This window comes from Drosophila takahashii, chromosome 3R, assembly GCF_030179915.1.
Source record: "Drosophila takahashii strain IR98-3 E-12201 chromosome 3R, DtakHiC1v2, whole genome shotgun sequence".
Lineage (NCBI taxonomy): Eukaryota > Metazoa > Arthropoda > Insecta > Diptera > Drosophilidae > Drosophila > Drosophila takahashii.
Window position 1 is genome coordinate 37,865,095 of NC_091681.1, and position 22,174 is coordinate 37,887,268.

General features: G+C 39.7%; 1 protein-coding gene across 2 annotated transcripts in view; it reads right to left on the reverse strand.

Annotated features, from left to right (window-relative positions):
- Positions 1 to 868: 868 nt before the first annotated feature.
- nAChRalpha1 (nicotinic acetylcholine receptor alpha1) overlaps positions 869 to 22,174 on the reverse strand; it is a 57,819-nt gene continuing 36,513 nt past the window's right edge. For both annotated transcript variants that reach the window (XM_044395606.2, XM_070216797.1), the window contains exons 3-9: positions 16,128 to 16,172; positions 13,577 to 13,686; positions 7,890 to 8,070; positions 5,514 to 5,974; positions 4,971 to 5,182; positions 3,400 to 3,707; positions 869 to 1,957 (exon numbers count right to left, since the gene is read on the reverse strand). In XM_044395606.2, coding sequence (XP_044251541.1) covers positions 1,751 to 1,957; positions 3,400 to 3,707; positions 4,971 to 5,182; positions 5,514 to 5,974; positions 7,890 to 8,070; positions 13,577 to 13,686; positions 16,128 to 16,172 — 1,524 coding nt within the window. In that variant the 3' untranslated portion in view covers positions 869 to 1,750. The remainder of the gene's footprint in view (positions 1,958 to 3,399; positions 3,708 to 4,970; positions 5,183 to 5,513; positions 5,975 to 7,889; positions 8,071 to 13,576; positions 13,687 to 16,127; positions 16,173 to 22,174) is intronic.

Below are 22,174 nucleotides of genomic sequence, written 5' to 3' on the forward strand. Positions count from 1 at the left end.
CCAGCTTTGGCATTTAAATTGAAGGTGTTTTCTGTGTGGCGAGGCGAGGCTATTGGAATGGCCAGAAAGCAGAAACCAGAGCCCAGAACTCGGAGCTCGGAATCCAGAACTGTGAGTCCTGAACTCAGAACACCACTCGCGTGGCCCGTTGAAAGTAATTAAAAAGTTTTATTTTAAATTGAACTTGCCAAAGGTTTTCCGTATGCTCCGATGAATGCATAATGAGTGCAGGGAACTACAAAGCAGATGGTTTTAAGGAGAGTTGCTAAATAAACATCTATGGTCGGGAAATCTGGAAGGGGTGTCCCATACGCAAAAATTCAATTGATTAAAATCGCTTCAAATTATGGGTGAAAAGTGCTCGCCAAATAGCAATTCGCTTTAGTTATTGTTACTTGTGTGTCCGTCTGTCTGTTTGTGTTTTTCTGTGTGCGTGTTTTTAATTGAAATTGTTATGTGTTTCCGTTGTTCTTGTTATGTGATTTGACTAGCTGCAATCCTATAAATACGTATACGTACTCTATATTTATATTTATATGTATGCTTGCCCGATATAATATACTTATGAGTGTGTTTGTTGTGTGTGTGTTGCCTTTGTGTGTGGTTAGTAAAAATGTGACGACTCGTTTCGTATCAACATTCAACTAAATTTATTTCAGAATTTCGCGCTTCTTACGAGCCGATTTTTCGGACTTCGTGTTTTTTTTTAATATTAAATTTAATTCAATTCTAGATTTGCTTAGCTACCTCTAGTTACGACTTATTCGATAATTAAATGTAGTTTACCGTATTTATTTTACTTATTTATGCTAAAAATAGATTGGAATTTTATGCAATTTAATTTTACCCATTCAGCGTGGGCGCATTTTTTCTGTTTTTGCTCTGCTAAAAATAATGCGAAAAATATGCACAAATAAATAAACAATTAAAATTGATTTTCTTTTGCATACACATGTATGTATATTTTGTCACGCACACAACCACTCGTTCTCTCACTCAAGCACCCACACTCACGCACTGAACACATGCAGTCAGATTTAAATTTAAAATGCAATTTTAAAACATTTTCATTTGTTTTTTTTGTTGTTTCTTTCGTTTTTTTGTTTGTTGTGTGTTGTGTGGAACTTTAGAACTAAAAGATGTAACAAGGAACTTTTTGGCGCTCAAAAATACAATATAACTTACAAAACTCCATTCGCTTTTTACAACACTGGCCCAAGTATCCTTGCGGATCCGCCAACCACCTGAACTTCCTCGACCCACACAATCATACATCAAGTACATCAAAAAACTTACGAACTAAACTCCGCTCCACAGCGATCTTGTGGCTTGCGTCGCTTTCCAGCACTGCCTCGGTTAATCAACACTTCTCAACACCATCGAATTACATTACATACATATTTTGATCAACTGCTCCAAAAACTTGCCCTCCATTCGATTGTATTCAATTCATTCAATTCATTTCGCAATGTTCACTTCACTCGCCTCGCGTTTTCTACGACGGGCTCCACGAGTCATCCGTTTCGTTGGTGCTGCCAACACTACTCACAATACCCTTCACAACACTGGTGATGACACTGCCACTGTCACTTCCGTTGCTGCTGCTACTGTTAGTGTTGAAAGGCGCCGAGGAAATACTCATGGTTTGGCTCATCGTATATTATCCACGATCATCGTCACGAGCGGCGAACAGGGTCCGCAGCGAGCTGATGATTAGATTCCACCAGCCGGCCGCGAACCCAAGTGGTCGCTATAAGGTGTTATCGCTGCCCATCTTGAGCAGCTCGAACTTCTTCTTGGCAATCTTTGAGTAGAGTATATCGATCGGCTGCGATTGGTCGTACAAGCTGGGCGCCTGCAAGATAATTAGCGCTGTGCCGACCACGCAAGCGATCGCGAAGATCCACAGAAACATACGATCCAATACCATGGCAACGTACTTCCAGTCCTCCTCCACCTGGGGGTAAGAAAACAAGGTTATGATAAGAACAATATAATATAAAAAATGTAAATAGAAATAGTAATCATTTATATTTAATCCCATATTTATAGCCCTGCCGTTAAATAATAATTTCCCAATTAACAATCATCTGAATTTGTTTCAAAATATTTAATTTAAACTGGCTATTTAGGTACACAAACATATGACAATGTACAAATTATAATATCACTTTAAATCAATGCTTAATTGCTCCTTTTCGCTTTTCTCTGGGCAACCATCTTCATTAATCATTTTGCCATTCGAAAACTAATAAAATGGCTTTGGCAGATCTAAATCAGATTTGCGGTTCGGTCTACGCCAGTTAAATTGAAATGTTCCCGAGCAAACATCGATTGGAGCTCGAAGGCCACCCACAAATATGCACACCCACCATATACACACAACCCTTGCAACCGATTGCACAGCCAGCAATTCGCAGACAAATGGCAAACTGCTGCAGTGCAGGAACCGCATGTTGCAAACTCTTCGTATTTGCGCACAAACAACTCAATCACTCAACTCCAAACGGTGGCGACAGACCGATTGCCCTTCACTTGGCACCGCCAGCGCCACCAGAAACCCCAGGACTACCGTGATCCGAAATAGGATCCACCAGGGCCATTCTCGTTTACGATTTTTGATTAGAGAGGTCGGCTGGCAAACGCGATTTAACCGTCTACGGTTGGTTTTCTGGCTGGAGTACGGACCCCTAATGCGGGTTATCAAGAGCAGACGTAAACAGAGAGCCAGACATGCTGGCCAGGTCTGATTCTGTTCGGATCCTGTTCCCTGGAACTGCGACTGCCAGGCAATGATTGCAGCTGATTGGCCACGGACGGCGGGAGATTCACCCGTTTTCAAATCTGGCTGCTGTATGCGGAGGTGTGGCCACGGATTATTAGATTTCGCTCGCAGCATGGAAAATTAATTACAGCGCGGTATGGCAACAAAACCAATTGTGATTTTTGGTTTACATTTGGAAAGAGAAATTGGGAACGAAAAGTTTAGCTGTGCCATTTAAATATAGATGGTGAGTGGTCACAATCCTATAAAAGGTCCCAGAAAAATTGGATTGCCCTTAAAGTACTTTGTAAAATTATTTTTTCACCAAAACCACTTTTAGCTTTCACTTGATCAGCACATTTGTGATTATAAATTAAATGTATACCAAATAGTTAAATAAACAAAATGATAAAAGCAATTAAACGGCCATTAAATTCTCCTTTAAATATTTTTTTTGACTGCATTACATTGTTTTTGCACTTACATAAATGCCCTAATTGTTTGAACATTTATTGTGAATATGCAAAATATTTAAATATTGGTTGATTTGATGTGAATTGATTTTTAATTAAATTACTTTAGAGGCTTTTAATTGAGATACGTTATGAGATATAATAAAATCTAATAATACTCACGCTCTCGAACTTATCCTTGTTCTTCACGTGCTGCGCTATGAAGCGGGAACCCTCGATGGTCTTCTCCATTTCGCGGGCGTAGGGCTTCTCGAACGTCGGGCTGAGATCGGCGGCGGCGGCGGCCGCAGCGGCAGCTGCAGCAGCGGGACAGCAGCCGGGACTGATGTCTCCGTTGAGGCCCGACGGGCTGAACAGGTCGTCGTCGGCGCCCGGGAGTGGCAGTGAGGAGGGCAGCGGCGGTTCCGCGAAGCAATGGGCACTGATGCCGCCCGCCGCGGCCAAATCGAAGCGGTGCGAGGCGGGTAGAGCTGAGGGAAATAAATTTGAATTACATTGTAAATAGAAATATAAATTATCCAAACTTTTTTCTTATTAAAAAATCTACAATTCTGTTATCTTAGTAACGACAGAATCGACGTGGGCCCAATGCAAGATAGGCATGTGGCCGCAGGCGTGCTTTGTGACCTTACACTCCTGTCTTAAATATCCAATGATGTCTCTAAGAAATATTTAAAATCCGTAACGGAAGCTTTTCTATGCAAGTTAATATACAATTTGAGTAGCAATTTTTTTTTTGCGAGTGTTTCGCCGGCATTAACAGCATTAGGCAAATAAAGTTGTAAATGCAATTTGCAACTTTTCTGCTTTGTCTTCGTCGCACAATTCTCCTTGGCACAATGTCCCCGAAGAAGAAGGAAGTGGAAGTGAGTGGACAAAGGACTCTTAGACCCTCAGACCCTCGAGCTCGAGGGCGGGCCAACAGAAGCAGGACTTCAGGGCCGGGGATACAATAAGGAAACTCAATAAATAGTTTTCTGTTCTGCATTCTGTTTTCCATTTATTTCGCTGGGCCATTTCAAAGTTTCAGGTCTTTTCCTTCTTTGATTTCCCTTTCTTTTTCGCGCGCTCACTTTGAAAGCCACTCGAAAGGAGAAATTATTAAATTCTCAGAACGGAAGCTTTAAGCAAATGGCCCTCTGGTCGTATACGTAATATTACAAAGTCTGTATAAAAAAAACTGTTACTTTTGACTTCCATTTAATGAGTCATCTAAATGCTGTCATTTTGCGGCGACAAAATAATGCCGAAACCCATTTCTCCGAACTTATAATGCCAGGACCAGACGAAACTTTCCTTTTTGGGCCGGCGTCCTTGCAGTTGCACTTGTTAATTGTCATAAATTATTTCGCCCACCGCCCTCCAAACACAGCGTCATTATAAAGTGGTGTGTCCGAATGCATATAATTTCCATGTTGTTGTGCATATTTAAAATGGAATATAAACTGGCAAGTTGCAAGTTTCCCGTTGCTCGCTGCATGCACCGTTGGTAATGTGCCCACTAAAGCCAGTTGAAAACATTCATAAATTTCCCAGCTGGCGGGAGGGGAAGCCCACGAAGCCCAGGAATCCCAAGAAGCAAAGTTCTACACAAAAACTTTCGCCTCAAGCGGAGCGGGAAAGGAGAAGGGGAAAACTTTTGCCTGCTTTCCCCTCGAATGGCTCCCGGCAGAAGGGGGGAATACCTTTGTTTCATTGAAGGAGGTCTTGGGAGCAGTCTTGGAGATTCCTACCTGGAATGCCGTAGTCGCCGCTAAAACGCTTCGAATCGTAGTTGACAAACTTGTCCACATCCGGCGGGAGGTGATAGACATCGGTGAGCACCTCGGGCGGCTGATCCTCCTCGGGCTCCTCCTTCTTGGGCCGCTCGATGCAGAGCAGCTTGGGCAGGATCTGGATGAAGAGGCGCTGCACCCACGGCGCCATGCGATGCGTGACAGGTGATCTAGGGGATTATAGGGTATTAAAATGATTATTAGTAAAGTTTGAACAAACCAAACTAGCGATATTGACTACAATCGATACTATCGATAAATATTTTTAATTCTTAAAAATTATAACCTAAAGCCCATGTAAAATTAAGTTATTTACGTGATAATAAAATGTCAAAACAGTCGATTCTATCGATAGTTACCTAAATCGATATTATCGATACTATCGATAAACATTTAAAAAAACTTAAAATATAACCTAAAGCATACGTAAAATAAAATTATTTATCAGATAAAAAAATGTCAAAGCTATCGATCGTTGTACCAAACCCACTAACCACTCACCTGAAATTCACATTGAGCACAGCGATGGTGACGACGACGGAGAGCGTGACCAGCATCATGGTAAAGAGCAGATACTTTCCCAGCAGCGGCACCGTCAGCGAGGTGGGCGGAATGATCTCGGCCAGCAGGAGGAAGAACACAGTGAGCGACAGCAGGATGCTGATACAGAGCGAGATCTTCTCGCCGGAGTCGCTGGGCAGGTAGAAGACGAGCACCGAGAGGAACGAGATGCCTACGCAGGGGATGATCAGGTTGACCGTGTAGAAGAGCGTCTTCCTCCGCAGGGTGAGATTGAACACTATGTCCAGATAGGGCTCCTCGCAGCAGCTGTAGAACTTCTCGTTCCGCACCGCCGGCACCCGCATGATGTCCCACTCCACGGAGATGTAGTAATCCTGCAGGTCGATGCCCACCTCGATGTTATCCGAGTCGGCGGTCTGCTTCAAGTGCCTCAGGTCGACCTGTAAAAATGATATTTAATATTTTAAAATATGTCTCTATATATATGCCAAATTTCCAATAACTTTTATCTGATTACATTGTTCTAAGAGTGAGATAATCAATATTAAAGGAGCAGCTGCTGCCTTTTGGAAACTGGAAACTTGCTGATTTATGCCCGGCAACTTTGGCAACTGCTGCACCTGTTCGCCTCGACACGAACCCAAGCCAATCATACATCTATTTATGTTGATTTGTTGGCCCATTTCCCCCAAGGTTCCCCCTTCCTCCTACAAAAATCAAAGGTGATGGAAAAACGTACTTTCTGACAAATTTTTGACAATCGTCAATTGCACGGAGAATTGTTTGGAAGGAAGGGGAAGGAGGGGTTGGGTGCTCGGTTCCTATTCCTGTTCCGGATCCTAACTCAGCGACAGATGGCAGGAATCGAGATAAGTTCGGCTCACGTGCGCCCCGAAACGCAAATGACATTTACGCTTGTAACCTTTATTTCATTTCCATTTGGCTTGATTTGTCATTTGTTGTCTGTTGCTCATTTATCAGTAGGTGGTTTGTATTTGTATCTTTGTTCGTTCTTATTTGTAACTTCTATTTACTTCAAAAATTTCTGCAATAACCATAAGAATTTATCTTAGGTTTTATTTATCCCCTCCAATACTTTGTTTTCCACTGGTCAAACTGAACTTAAACTTTCGGGATTCATAAAACTTTCAACCAGCTGAGACAGTCGTCATTAATACCTCGTCCTGCATTTGCGCTGAGTTTGGAAAATGCCCAAAAACCCATCCACATGCCATACAACTCGTATAAGGAAGTCGAAAGTCAATGAAGCATGCTCGAAATTTGTGATGCGTAAAAGGGAGGAAAACGAAAATTTATATGTAGAATAATGTGCTGTCATTTTTCGATTTTTTCCCCCCACTTCCGATTTTTTTCTCTTTTATTGTTGTTGCCCATAATGAACACAATAACAACAGGAAAGAGGCGCCATATAGCAGCGCAACAGTTGTGTTTTGTTCTCGAATCGGTTACACAATACACTTGAAATAAATAGAATGGCAAAGATGAAAGTTTTACAGAGAAATAGTTGATACTTGGTAAAATATTTTTTAATACAAAAAAATGGTGCTCAATGTAAGTACCTATTTTTAAAATTGTGTAGACATTTTATAGAAGGTATTTTAAATACCGAATAAAAATAAAAAAATATTTATCGTCTTATGAAAAAATTCAAAAATATTTAATTCCATTTTTATATAGTGTTTCATTAAAAGCTTTGATACTTTGTGTTTCAGTTTCGCTGGTTTTTGTTTTGCCTACGCATTTAACAATGCCAAGGCAAAAAGTTTTCCAAAAGGCGTGGGCGTGGCTGGTTCATTAAACGCAGCTGGCAGCTGTTATCTCACCAACACAAGCACACAAGCAGAAAACACACACGCATGTGCATGGAAAATGTGGAAAATGGGGACTCCACTTGATTTATCACATGACAGCAAGTGAAACGTGTCAAGTGTACGAAAAAAAACAAAGTAAACATTAACGGCAGATTCCAAATGAAAAGCGAACACACACACATGTTTAACCATGAAAATCCACCCGAGAGAATCCATATAAAAAACGTTCAATTCCATTATTTTAACATGTTTAAATAGTCGTTTGACGGCGGGGTGTCAGTTTTTTTTGGTCTGTTTAAATTAATGTTTTTTTAATCGAGTCAAAGCAACGTTTGATTAGCACTCCGTCAGATCGAATCAAAACCGAATGGCAAGCCTCTGTGTTCTGGGTTTTATTTTTCTTCGATTTTGATTGATGGGCTGTGGGGCATAATCTCTTCGTGGCCAGGGTTGCCAGCTGTTGCCGGGCCTCCTCATTCATAGGGTGGGTTCTGGGTTGCCCTCCTGTCTCCCTTTTACTCACCATATAACCGTCGTAGGTCCAGGAGCCGAACTTCATGAAACATGTCTGCTCATCGAAGGGAAAGTATTCGACATCAATTTCGCAAAAGGATTTGTAAATGGCGGGCGGTTTCCACACCACTTTGCCCGTGTGATGAAGAATTGCTTTTGTCATTATTGTCACTTCATAGTTGCCATCGGCGCTGAAAAGAAAAAAGATGGAGAGCATATAATATTTTGCATGTGATTTGATTTATAAGGCATTGTTATTTTGAGGAATATTACATTTATCATCTTAAGGGAAGATATATGTGGAATTTCAGTATTTAATTTGTAGTAATTAGTTGCAAATATAAAAACTAATTATTACTTTACATTTACAGGCTGTTTTCCTCTTACATTTACTTCATTTTCCATTGAAGCCCTTCGCCTTTGCCCTCCACAAAAAGGTTTCACCGCCCTCGTTCGACGGAAAGTGCCGAACTAATTAAAAATACATTTTAGCTTCTAATTACGAATTCATTTTAGACTAGAAAAACAGCGGCTAATGCTTCGGTTCGGTTCTGGTACCAACGATTCCTCTGGGAAAGGGCCACGCCTCTTTTTTTGGCATATAGCAGATAGAATATAGCTGTGGACGATGGTCCATTAGCAGCAAGGTCCTTTTCGGCTCCTCTGGCCATAGCCGCTATGGCCATTGGCCACTGGCCGAGAGACGTACACTAAATCCAAATCCAAATCCGAAAGCAAAGCATTTTAAAATGTTATTACAACAACAGCAGTGGCAGTGGCTGTTCCAGTGGCAGTGGCAACCATTAATGGCTAAAAACCATTTAAAATGGCTGTCGGCAGTGCAAACTCACTCACACACACACAGGCTCAGGGGAGCGAGATGGAGATAAAAAATAGGGGAAGGGGAGAGCGAGAACAGGAGTCTGGGGCGACAGAGAAAGAAAATCAACAAAGAGAACAAAAGTTTATAACCGAAGCCGAAAAAAAGAGCCAAAACCACGCCTGGGGGTCACCGCAATTGCAGCCATTATCTTAACGGTGATTCACACACAGCAAGAGACAACCGCACACAGATATACCGATATACATATATGTATACGTATATAGAAGCCGGACAACGCGGCGTATGAGTGTCATCGCTGTGGTCTTGGCAGTTATCCTGGCCAAGCCGACGGCGCCTGCCGCCTGCCGCCTCTATCAGCGCGTTAATCTCAGCGCCGCACAGCGAGCGCCATCTTTGTATCTCTGCTCTCTGGGCCCAGTCAAAGTTTGCGGGCCAGAAATCGAAGCGGTTTACAGTGGGGCAAATATAGAGGGAAAAGGATCATAACCTAATAGAGTTATTCCCTTGAAAAAGGGTTTTATATTGATATATTTATTTGACTAAAAATTATTATAGTTTAAAATGGGTGTTTAATGCTAATAAACAGAAATGAAAAATTTGCAATATTTTAAAGAACCTATTAGGAATTTATTAAACATTTTCCGACTATCAAATAATGTAATAATTTTGTTTAGAAGATATTTTTAATAGAATTAAAAAAAGTACCCATTTTAGTTTCAATCCTTTTAGCTATAAGTAAAAACCATCTCATATAAATAGATTTATTGATTTATTAACCAATAAGTAAAAAAGGGTCTTTTTTCCAACGAAAACAATTCAGTTTCAAATAAATCAACTAATCTGTATTCTTTAGAATTGATTGATTTAGCACTTGAAGTTTCGGGATTGGGATTCCTACTTAACGTACATAAGGAAGTGGAATAAATTATTGATGGCTGCTGGCTGTTGGCTCCACTGTACCGTAACAGAATCAAGGGAGTTGGCAACCCGCTGGCGGGCAAGTAAAACTTTTTGCTGACTTTGTTGCCGCTGCTGCCGATGTCCCTTTGGATCCCCACCCCCCGCACACCCTCATCCCCTTTGTGTTCCCCGTACTCGTACTCAACCCATCCTCCCACCCCCCTTCGTCCTTCTCGTATTTCTCCACGCCATTTTTATTTTTATAAATCTAATGAAAGATAATGAAATTTTATTTCGTTTCTTTTGATTTCAACGCAGTTGTCGTCAGCATTCATGCTAAAAACTAAAAGCCAACAGCAGTTGAAAAAGAATCATAGATAGGGAGTGGGTGGATGGTGGTCGGTGGATAGGGGATGCTGGATCTCGGAGGGAGTGGTGGAAGTGGACGCAGACCAACCAGACGCCCATCTAGCAACATACAATAATAGAATTAAAGTGGCTGCGGCTCCTGTTCCTGATTCTGATTCCACTGTGGGTGTGGCCCCTGGTCGAGGCGAGGGCCTCGCAAAAGTTCAGCTGATAATAAAGTTGTCAACAACATTCATTTAATTAAAGAAAACAAAGCCAAAGCAGAGCACTTTGGGAATAGCAGGGCCAAATGTGGCTAACGGGTGGTCCAAAGAGAAGGGGAATGGGGGAACCTAATGCCCAGGCGGAGATTTATGGCATTCAGCTAATATGGCATCTCAAAATGGTAATGCGTTTTGCCCATGACTGAGTGGGTGAGTCTGTGTGTGTGTGTGTCTGTGTGAGGGCTTAGTGGGATTATTTTTCCTGCCAAATAGGGCATATATGGGTACGGACCTAAATCTGTTTTAAACGCGATGGCCAGAACTATTTCCGCACGGAAAATAAAACTTAATTTGATCATTTATACGACACTTTTTCGTGAAAGGAGTGTTTCTTATATGTAAATGGGAATAGCGGGTAACATGGCAATACGTTTATGTTTTTGGAACAATGATTTTCTACTATTTCAAAGATATAAATACATTTATTTTTGAGGAAATTTGTGATTAAGGGTTGATTAAGGAAATAAATACATCATGATTAAAGTTAAAGTTTCCTTTTTTGAACGAAGTCGATAGCGATTTTTATTACCAACTCAACTTATTTGAAGGCCCGATAGCTAATTAAAAGACAAAGATCATTTTGGCTAGCATTGTCAATCTGAAGTCACTCTATTTTGCTCTCCATGTAGACAAACAGTAATTATTGGAAATTCCCCCGAACCCGAATAAGCTCATATACGGAATGTGTGGAATGCCGGCTAACCAGCATAATAACCAGTCGCATAAACCACTAAGTGCGGCCAGGGTAAGCTCGGTTATGGGGCCCGAAACCGAACTGGAAGCCGGGGTCTTGAGTCAGTCGAGTGCGATTTTAATTTCTTGGATCAACATGAAAATTAATTGCTGGAATTAAGCGGCTTTCACGAATACAAACAGTGGGGTAATCAGAGAGACCAAGGGTGGTGGTTTGGGTTTTACTAAGTAGGCAGCCTATTTATGAGGACTCTCTAGTCTATTTTGTCACGTCTGCTGGGTTTTCAGAATGTGCATTTGATGAGCTCACACGTATAGTCGGGTAATTAAGACAGGTCCCAGGACCAAACAAATGCAAGGGATAATTGCAATTAAAAATTAACAAAATGTTGCCTGCCCCCAAAAATGTTGCAATTCGCTTTGGCTGCGGCTTCAAAAAACAAGACCAAATGCCGGGCCGCGAGCAATAAATAACAACTTTTGACGCTTGTTTTGAATTCTTTTGTGGCCCAGCATGTTGGCCCTGAATGCGTGTGTCCATGTACATGGTATGTTACGCAGGTATTTGTGTAATTGTGTATTTGTGGTGGTTTGTGCCGGCACAAATTTGGGCCATTTACAAAGCCTGGCCAACTATTTATTTCGCTGCCATTGCGCGTTTAGCAGACAATTAAACATTTTTCATTGCATACAAATGGGGATTCCCCTACCCATTCCATTCCCATTTCCCAGCAGCACAAAAAGTTGCATCGTAAAATAGATTGCCATCGTCCTTGTTGCACATGTGTGAGTGTGTTAGTATGTGTGACAATAAACGCGCTTTCCTCCTGCGGCGACTGCTGCACATGTATTTGCATTTAAAATTACAGAGCTACCTCTTTTTTCCTTCTTGGCGCTTAATTCCTGCATAAATTTTCATGCCTGCTTGTTTGCTTCAAGGCTCCCAAAAAAGGTAAACAAATCAAAACGGTAGAGAGGATATTGATATTGACGTTGGACTTACGTTTATTATCCTTGCGGCAACATTAAAAGCCGACAAGATAAATATTTCGACTATCATTCATTTAATTGTTATGAATTTCCCTCGGTTTCTCAGATTCCAACCGAGATTCTGCGCTTGGAATGCCATAAAACGGGCCGTAAGCCATCACCTTAACTTGGCCACTAAATTAAATGGACTTTGGCCAGGCCTTTTCGATTGGCATTTGGCGAAAAGAAAAACACGAGCCACAATTAAGTGCGACGATACGCTACACAAAGGACGAGGAAGGACACTTCAAGTTCAATTTAATGCGGCAACAAAAGGAGAGAGAAAAGCATGGCTTCATTATGGCGCGTACAAATTATTTGCAGTTTAAAAAACGTCTCAACGACCAAAGCCCCGGCCATATAACACCCATGGCGTTCGAGTAACACCCGCTCCCAAGTTTCTATAGTTACAATGCCTTTGTCGTCGTCCTTTTCGTTTTCGTTGGCTGGCAAATGAAATTTAAGCTTTTTCCAAGCAATAAATTACGACTTTTTATGACACTGCCAGCGAAACAGCCCGAACGTACGCTATGCGTATAGTTGAGTCAGATACTCGGATACTCAGCCTTTAGCCGAGAATAAAAAAGTACGTACTACGTATATCCAACTCCCTTTTCCCTCCCTCTACACACATAAAGGGCCCATAAAGCGCGTAAGCCGATCTGCCGCAGCAACAACATTTACAGCAGCCAGTAGCCAAGATATCCTGACCGATGTCCTGGGCATTTGTTGGTGCAAAAGTGGTGCTCCTCGAGCAGCTTGGCAAATCGACAAAGTCAAGTGTCCAGGCAACCAAAAATGGAACGAGTACAGTGGGCAGAAAGTCCTTAAAAGGATTTGGAAAAACCATGGTTAACAAAAAGGAAAAAATCGATTTTAATTTGCTAGGATAAAACTTATTCTGTACACGCCTAGTATACCAACGGTTTTTAGGAATAAATAAATAATTAAAACAAAATCAGTTAAATTTAGTAAACTAAATAACATTTATTAAGTATACGCCTGGTATACCATAGGTTTTTAAATTTCAAAATATCACAAATAACTATACAAACTCAAATAAACTCCCTTAGCTTGCTCTTCACTCCTTTTAAGTTTTAATTAGTTAATTGTTAATTGAGGCTGCCTGGATTTTATTTTAATTTCTCGACATCTACCATCGTTTCTGTATCGCTGGCTTCAATTCGATGCTTGTCCCCTAATTGGCTTCACTCCAGCAAATTATAATAATTATACCAAGTCGACGAAAACGAAACGTTCAATTTGAGAGCAGTGGACTCGGAACTGGGAGCCAAAAGGACCCCAGGACACCCCACCCCAGGACACTTAGCCAGCCTCCAGGGAGAGCCCAAACCAACCGAAAAGCAACCGCAACGCTCAAGTTACATTGAAATAAAAATACGTTAATCATCGCCTGATAAATGGCCGACTAAGGGAGCAGTAGAGTTTGAGGGCTTTGATTTATACCGCCGCCCATTCGGGGCAATTATGCAAATGGCCAAGGGGCTCCAGGGCAGAGGAGCCTCCCCGGAGGAGCCTGGAGAGCCTGCAGGCAAATCCAAAGTCGATGAGCTGGGCGAAAATTAGTTTGGCACTTACTTGTTATAGAGCACAATATCCGGCAGCCATATATGCTCGGAGGGTACGTGCAACGTGTCCACGCCGCCGTAGTCATCCGGGTTCCATTTCAATTTATAGTCGTTCCATTCCTGAAATTGCAGAGTGCACATTGTTAAATGGTAGATGGTAAATGGTACTGAACAACAGAAGATGCAACTATGCAATGGGCAATTATTTATGCTCGATTGCAATGAATAATGGAAAAATAAACAAACGTATTTGTGTAGGCGTAAAAAGTTAGAAAATATGCGCACATCCAGTTAAGGCTTTTCATTCTGTTCGTTCGCGAGCAAATATTCCATAAATATTTCATTCTGCGGTTCGGGGCGTTTAACTCGTGCATTGCCGCTATTTCAATTTCATTAATTATGCATTAATTTATTGGTCGCTAAGCTGTTGGCATTAAATTACATTTTCATAATACAATTGTACTTGAATGTTTGGGTTCTATGTTTAAGCGAAGGGGTACTTATTGGCTGCAGGGCATATGCGTTTGAGGTGGGCTTTAATATTAAGAGGTGGCTTAAGGCATTAAAAAAACCAATTTTAATTATTTCCCAAAACAGATTTGAGATTACGTATTTATTTACTTATTCTTATCGAAATTTTGCGTCAATTTTAGTCGACTGCTTGCTAGGCTGCTTCTGTATAACGGCTACAGCGGCTATTTGTTGTCGAAATAATCGACTTGGCTTTCTCTCATCTTTTTTTTAAATAATAATTTTAAACTTTGCAAAGCCATGGTGTGAGGTATCATTTATTCGACTCTCCTTTCTTCCCACATTGGATTCCTTTTTTACTGCTTATACGCATAACTGTAATTATGTTGATTGCCACTTTCCATATACATATACGTATTACGTTTATATATATTTATACGGCCACGCCAAGTGGGAGCCATCACACTGGGGATTAAGCGAGTTGATATTGGGTTGAGGTTTCATGGTGGCCAACCGAGAACGGAGCAGGCTCGCTTTCGTGCTGACCAAGCATGAAATTCCCCGATAATTGCAAATATAATTGCAGAGTGGGATTCCCAAACGGTTTAATATTGATCCGACTTACACACGAAATCGGGTTTCAATTGTGATTACACGAATTTAAGCAATTATGGGTTTCCCGAAAAAAAGGAAAAGTAATGTCTATCTTGCAAAAATAGAATTAAGGACCTAGAATCCATGTAAAATTAACTGTAAATAAAAAGGAATAAATAAACAATAAATGATATTTCCTGCAATAAGTACGGAAATATTTTGCTCGTTTAATTGCGGTCGCCCATCTGCTTAAATGCAAGTGCATGTGCCAAATGCGTTGGCCAAATATACCATAGCTTTTATATGGGGCTACGTGCGCAAGCGTTTGCGGCCTTATTGACAGACTGCCGCCTGTTTATGGGCGTGGCGTACCACTAAACCAAATGTGAAAACAAACACATGAAGCTCTGGTTCAGCGAAACCGCTTTGTCTGCCATTTTACTGCACAATAATTGAATTTATATATTTCATATAATTTACCAGCATCATAATAAATTTAGCGATTGTTTTAGAATACTTTTTCGGAATTCTGAATTATTTGTAAGTATTTATTTTTAATAGAAATAAAAGGGAAATAGTCTATTGGAACACGAAATGCCATGCATCCCCTCATTTATCAATTTGTCTACAATTTAGGAGCTATTATGAATTAAATAATTTTTACAAAAATTATTTTTAAGTATTTATTTTAAATTGATATAAATGGGAAATCATTTTCGGGAACAGGAAACGCCATGCATCCGCTCATAATGAGGTCTAAAATGTACATTTGCATTTGGCTAAAACAAATACAGATGCACACAATGCACAATTGCAAATTGCTCGGCAAATGCATAATTTATATATCATTTTGAATTCCGCTTTTGTTATTGTTTTCGGTTTTAGTGAATTGTCAAACCGAATACTTTGGATAAGCTGCTCGGCACTATTGACTGCAATTTGTGTGCGAGGAATTTGCTGTGCATGTTTTATGCAAAACCGGAAAACTTTAAAGCCCCCTTTGTTCTGCGACCCCCTCTCCAAAACGCGTGAGTGTTTAAAAGCAGCTGGGATAAAAGTCGGATTTCGGACCAATTGATATTCCTCTTGTGGGGGTTTTTTATAACTTTTTTTTAGATTTTTTTGCTCGAACTGCTGCCTGCCGCATTAGTGAAATGCCAATGGACATGTAGAGTGGCAAGCGGACAGGAAGGGGAAGTGGAAGTGGGAATGGTCCTGGGATCCTGGATCCTGGCTGCTCTTTCTGGGAAATGGAGCCAGGCCACTTGGCCAAGTTAGAAGTTTTTGGCATAATGCGAGCGCGTCGAAATTGGCTGGGCACAAATTATTTTGCATTCGACGGCAGCGAGGCATGCAAATGGCAAATTCATGTTCCTCGTAAGCCAAATCACAGTTGAGCAAACCTCAACTGAATTACGCAGAAATATATAAGGTATATGTGTGTTTTGTGCACAGTTGGGTTTTATATCTTCTTCAATTTTTTGCGAGTAACTTACCTGCTCCACCCAGACATTGGTTGTCATAATTTGATTCTTCAGATTCTGCAAATAAACGGGGACAAAAGCAAAAAGAGAGATTTGTTAGACTCGAATGTTAACAAGAGTTTTATACAGTTTCATTAATTTAACGCTGACAGTTTCCACTTGTGCGAGAATCGAGAGGGAGTGGATTTTGTGACAGAGACCATCAAATAGGAATCGTTTCGCCGGAAAATGTTGTTTTAGTGAACTGAACTTGGGCTCCCCCTGCAGCTCTACTCCACTCCTCCCCAACTTGCAGCTCTTGTCGCCTAACAAATCTATTTTAAAGTGATCAAAAAGACAAAAAAAAGTAGACGTGGAAGATGAGGGTGAAGTACTCTAGGGCGAGTGGCATCGGTTTCTAGAGCTGCAGTCTTCCATAACCATTGAGTTTTAATCAATTTATGGGCTATAGGATATCATCTTTTTCCCCTATTCCGTTGTTCTGCAGGTTTAACGGCAGCTAAAAGTTTTTTGATGCTTAAACAACCATTGCGGTAAGCCAATATAGTAAACGATAGTAAACTTCTTAACTATTGGGAGAAAGTCCCCTAATTCGGCATTAACTCAAAAAATTGCAGTTTTGGCTAACAAAAATCTGTAATAGCCAAAGGAGCAAAAATAGAATTTCCTAATCGATTATAACTAAAAATTGGGTTTCTAATGGTATTTCAGGCTTTTCTTAAATGGTTTATCCATTTTCTAAATTTTTTAGTCCACATCCTCCAATATCTTTCTCTTCTCTAAGCATCTCTGAGGATGCTACTGGATCTCCTGCCCCATTTTTCCCTTCCATATTTATTTGCTCGGCAGGCCAAACTCATTAAAACCGGGAAAGCTCAATAGAAAAAATTAGAAAACGATAAAATTGCGGAATAAATCACTTAAGCGTTGAAAAATGTAATTAACGACAGAATGATAATGATGCGCCGTAACGCGTTTTTCGCATTTCTTTCCGCCGCAGAGTTAGGAGCTTCGGTTCTGTGTGGATGGGGAAGCCTTTGGGGACCACGGCAATATGTCGAGGCACGCAGTGTTAATAGATTTTCCCAGCCACTCCCGGATCCTGGTTCTGGTTCCCTACCCGTAATCACCCGCTCAGAGGGCTCTTAGCCTCTTAGCCCTTCTGTGGACCAGGCGGCAGAGTCAGCCCGTGGAAAGGTCATTAGGCGAGGGCGACGCGGAAAACCGGCAATAAAACGACAAAGCCAAGAACCAGGCACAATGACAACGAAGGCGATGAGTGCGGCATAAGGAAGAGATAAAATGTGCGGCAAAGCCGAAGGATAAGGAGGGGTATCCTTTATGCTTTATGCGGGGCATCCGCTGCAACCAGTGACAGAAGCGATGTACGTTAAAAAAGAGGGTATTAAATGGGGTACAAAGAAGTATTAATGACAATTAAATAATATTCATTTTTTTACATTTTAATAATAATAATAATCAAATAAAAACACCTCTTAACGAGGTAAAAAACTAGTGACGATCGCACCTTCAACGTACAAAAGTTCTGATATCAACTTTTGTGACGAAAAATAATTTTAGATGCGACTAAATAAGTACGCTACCTAAAATTTACTCGTTCGGCCCGCTTTAGCAAATATTTAATATCTACACGAATGTTTTTCTGTTTTAGCGTGCCGAATGAATAAATTTTAGGTAGCGTACTTATTTAGTCGCATCTAAAATTATTTTTCGTCACAAAAGTTGATATCAGAACTTTTGTACGTTGAAGGTGCGATCGTCACTAGTTTTTTACCTCGTTAAGAGGTGTTTTTATTTGATATCAGAAGTTTTTGTTTGTTTACTTTTGCTCTCATAGGTGCTAATATAAACATTTAAATTTAAATTGGTCATAAATCATAATTCTTAAACTATTGTATTTTAACGAATTAAGTTAAAAAGGCGTTGAAGTATTTCAAAATACCTTTTAAACGAGGTATAGCACATGTCTGTACCTTTAGTAGTGTAGAACTTAAAAACTAACGAAACTTAGCCATTTTTAGCTATTTTCCCGCTAAAGTAGCGGCTTTTTCCAAAAGTCGTAGAACAAAAGATTCCTATATGGAACTCTTAAGTGCAAATTTACTGATTCCATGACCCTAAAATACAGTTCGGATACCCTCCCACAAAATTCAATACTCAGGGAGCGTTAATTGTTCGAGCTGGCAAAAGTGGCTATTTTCGTATAAAAATAACTTTTAAACGTGACTTTTTACAGTAATGTGTTATATACCAAAATTTAAGGAATCTCAAGGGCTATACAGTTTAAGGTTTTAAAGAAAATCGTTAGAGCCGTTTTTGAGAAAAATAAAAAAAAGCTAAAAAAAAAGTTTTAAAAAATTGTCTTTTGTTCATATTTTTTTAATTATTACATTTACACAAATTGCATATAGAAGGCGTTTATAGCATTTAAAAATACCTTTCAAACGAGATGCAGCACAAGTCTGTAGCTTTAGTAGTATAGAAGTTACGGCTTTCCGATTTTTAGCTATTTATAGCTGTTTTCCCGCTAAACTAGCGAGTTTTTCCAAAAGTGGTAGAACAAAAGTTTTTTATATCGATGTCATGAACGTCATATAAAATTTTCAAAACTTAAAAAACATGTTTTGGACAAGTGGACAAGTGGACAAACAGAAATTAATTTTCATTTTGGGAAGAAGAAGAAAATCTTATTTTGGCTATAACTTTTGAACGGAGAGTCGGATTTTGACAAATGATCCCTCATTCGACGGGTATTTTCAAGAGGAATACAACTAAAACATTGCGAGGGGGCATTTATCCCCACCGGCCCCAACAGCTCCAAATTTCGAAATTTTCAATTTTTCACTTTCACCGCTCTCTCTCCCAAGCCAATTGATTTTCTTAAAGTCTTGGTATGCAATCCTTTAAGTTTTTGCAATACCTTTCGATTGGTGTATTACTCATTACGATCGGACTATCACTGCCGATTTTCAATTTTGCGGCTATCACTATGGACGGCAGTCCATGTAGTGACGAAGCGCACCAGGAGAGTGTGCGAAGGCGACTACTATTATATAGCCGCAAAATTGAAAATCGGCAGTGATAGTCCGATCGTAATGAGTAATACACCAATCGAAAGGTATTGCAAAAACTTAAAGGATTGCATACCAAGACTTTAAGAAAATCAATTGGCTTGGGAGAGAGAGCGGTGAAAGTGAAAAATTGAAAATTTCGAAATTTGGAGCTGTTGGGGCCGGTGGGGATAAATGCCCCCTCGCAATGTTTTAGTTGTATTCCTCTTGAAAATACCCGTCGAATGAGGGATCATTTGTCAAAATCCGACTCTCCGTTCAAAAGTTATAGCCAAAATAAGATTTTCTTCTTCTTCCCAAAATGAAAATTAATTTCTGTTTGTCCACTTGTCCACTTGTCCACTTGTCCACTTGTTTAAAACATGTTTTTTAAGTTTTGAAAATTTTATATGACGTTCATGACATCGATATAAAAAACTTTTGTTCTACCACTTTTGGAAAAACTCGCTAGTTTAGCGGGAAAACAGCTATAAATAGCTAAAAATCGGAAAGCCGTAACTTCTATACTACTAAAGCTACAGACTTGTGCTGCATCTCGTTTGAAAGGTATTTTTAAATGCTATAAACGCCTTCTATATGCAATTTGTGTAAATGTAATAATTAAAAAAATATGAACAAAAGACAATTTTTTAAAACTTTTTTTTTAGCTTTTTTTTATTTTTCTCAAAAACGGCTCTAACGATTTTCTTTAAAACCTTAAACTGTATAGCCCTTGAGATTCCTTAAATTTTGGTATATAACACATTACTGTAAAAAGTCACGTTTAAAAGTTATTTTTATACGAAAATAGCCACTTTTGCCAGCTCGAACAATTAACGCTCCCTGAGTATTGAATTTTGTGGGAGGGTATCCGAACTGTATTTTAGGGTCATGGAATCAGTAAATTTGCACTTAAGAGTTCCATATAGGAATCTTTTGTTCTACGACTTTTGGAAAAAGCCGCTACTTTAGCGGGAAAATAGCTAAAAATGGCTAAATTTCGTTAGTTTTTAAGTTCTACACTACTAAAGGTACAGACATGTGCTATACCTCGTTTAAAAGGTATTTTGAAATACTTCAACGCCTTTTTAACTTAATTCGTTAAAATACAATAGTTTAAGAATTATGATTTATGACCAATTTAAATTTAAATGTTTATATTAGCACCTATGAGAGCAAAAGTAAACAAACAAAAACTTCTGATATCAAATAAAAACACCTCTTAACGAGGTAAAAAACTAGTGACGATCGCACCTTCAACGTACAAAAGTTCTGATATCAACTTTTGTGACGAAAAATAATTTTAGATGCGACTAAATAAGTACGCTACCTAAAATTTATTCATTCGGCACGCTAAAACAGAAAAACATTCGTGTAGATATTAAATATTTGCTAAAGCGGGCCGAACGAGTAAATTTTAGGTAGCGTACTTATTTAGTCGCATCTAAAATTATTTTTCGTCACAAAAGTTGATATCAGAACTTTTGTACGTTGAAGGTGCGATCGTCACTAGTTTTTTACCTCGTTAAGAGGTGTTTTTATTTGATATAATAGTAGTCGCCTTCGCACACTCTCCTGGTGCGCTTCGTCACTACATGGACTGCCGTCCATAGTGATAATAAACAAATACTTTTTAAGTATTCTAAACATTTTTAAACTAACTACCCAAAAAATCGGTATGAAATAGGCTCATTTCTAGCTTTATTTATATCAATAAAAATACGATATGATCCTTAGTCTTACCAAAATTATATAAATAACTTGATCTTTAAAAATATTAAATTAACCTACACATATCAGTCTGATCTCATATCAATGTTTTTCTGTGTAGCTAAAACTTTAATTTTTTTAAAAATTTTTTTCCGTGTAGCTAACCCATCAGCACAGTGGTTGTGTTCTGCAGCTTATCTCATAAGAAATTGAGAAATTTGCAATCAGGATGCGCAGGACTTGCACAGTAGAGGCCCTCGGGCAGTTCGCACCTACAATCTGCATAGGACTGTAATTGGTGTTGCTTTTGTCGTTGTTGCACGACTCGCTTACTCGCACTTAGGCGGGGTGAAGGCGAAGGCGGAGGGATATTTACTGGATTGCCCCCGCACAGGAGGCAGGATATACAGCATTTAAATTGCTTAAGCCAAGTGCTTTAAGCAGTCGTCCTGCAGCAGGATTTGCATCCTCTGCGGCTGTGTGTGTGCCTGTGTCTGTGTGACAGTTTGTGCCCACTCTGGGGATCCTGGGCAGGAAGAGGATGGCCCGGTGCCCATGACTTGCCCGACTGGGCTTGTTTACAATTTAAATCGAATTTCCTGTGTGCTGTAAATAAACTTTGCGAAAGGCATTCCACTCGACATACAAAAAAGTGTCCTGTGACCACAGACTCAGCAGCATCAGGAGCCGCATTTGAAAGGCGGTGTAAGCTGAATAAGCAGTAAATTAATTTCCGAAAATATCATGAAATACCTACGGTTGTATTTCAAGAGCCCCTTTCTAATTCTGGTCAATTATCAGGGGTGGAACTTTGTCAGCCATGGCTTTTGATAGGGGAAATTTAGAAGACATATTGCTGCAAGGACTTTCTTTAAATTTAATATTTTTTTTATTTTTAAAAATAATATTGAAGTTAATTAAATTTTTAATTAAATTTTTGGCTATTATTGATATTTGTTAAAGCTAAGGATCGTAATCATTGTAAATTTCATATTGTCAAAATTTCTAATAAAGTTTTCTCACAAAGAGTTCGAGTAATAGAGATGCTCATCGGGAATGGTCAATTAAATTGGAATTCGGCAATTTCATCAAGCCCTTTGTCACACATTTATACCCCCTTACATGGCATGTGAAAAGTTAATTTTCTCTCGACTGGAACGGTAGCTCACAAAAGGCTTTAGAGTGGCCACACGGCTGAAAAGACCCAATTTCGGTCTCTGTTTCAATTTCCCCAATAATATGTGAAATTTATGGGCAACATGCAATTAACTGGCTTGA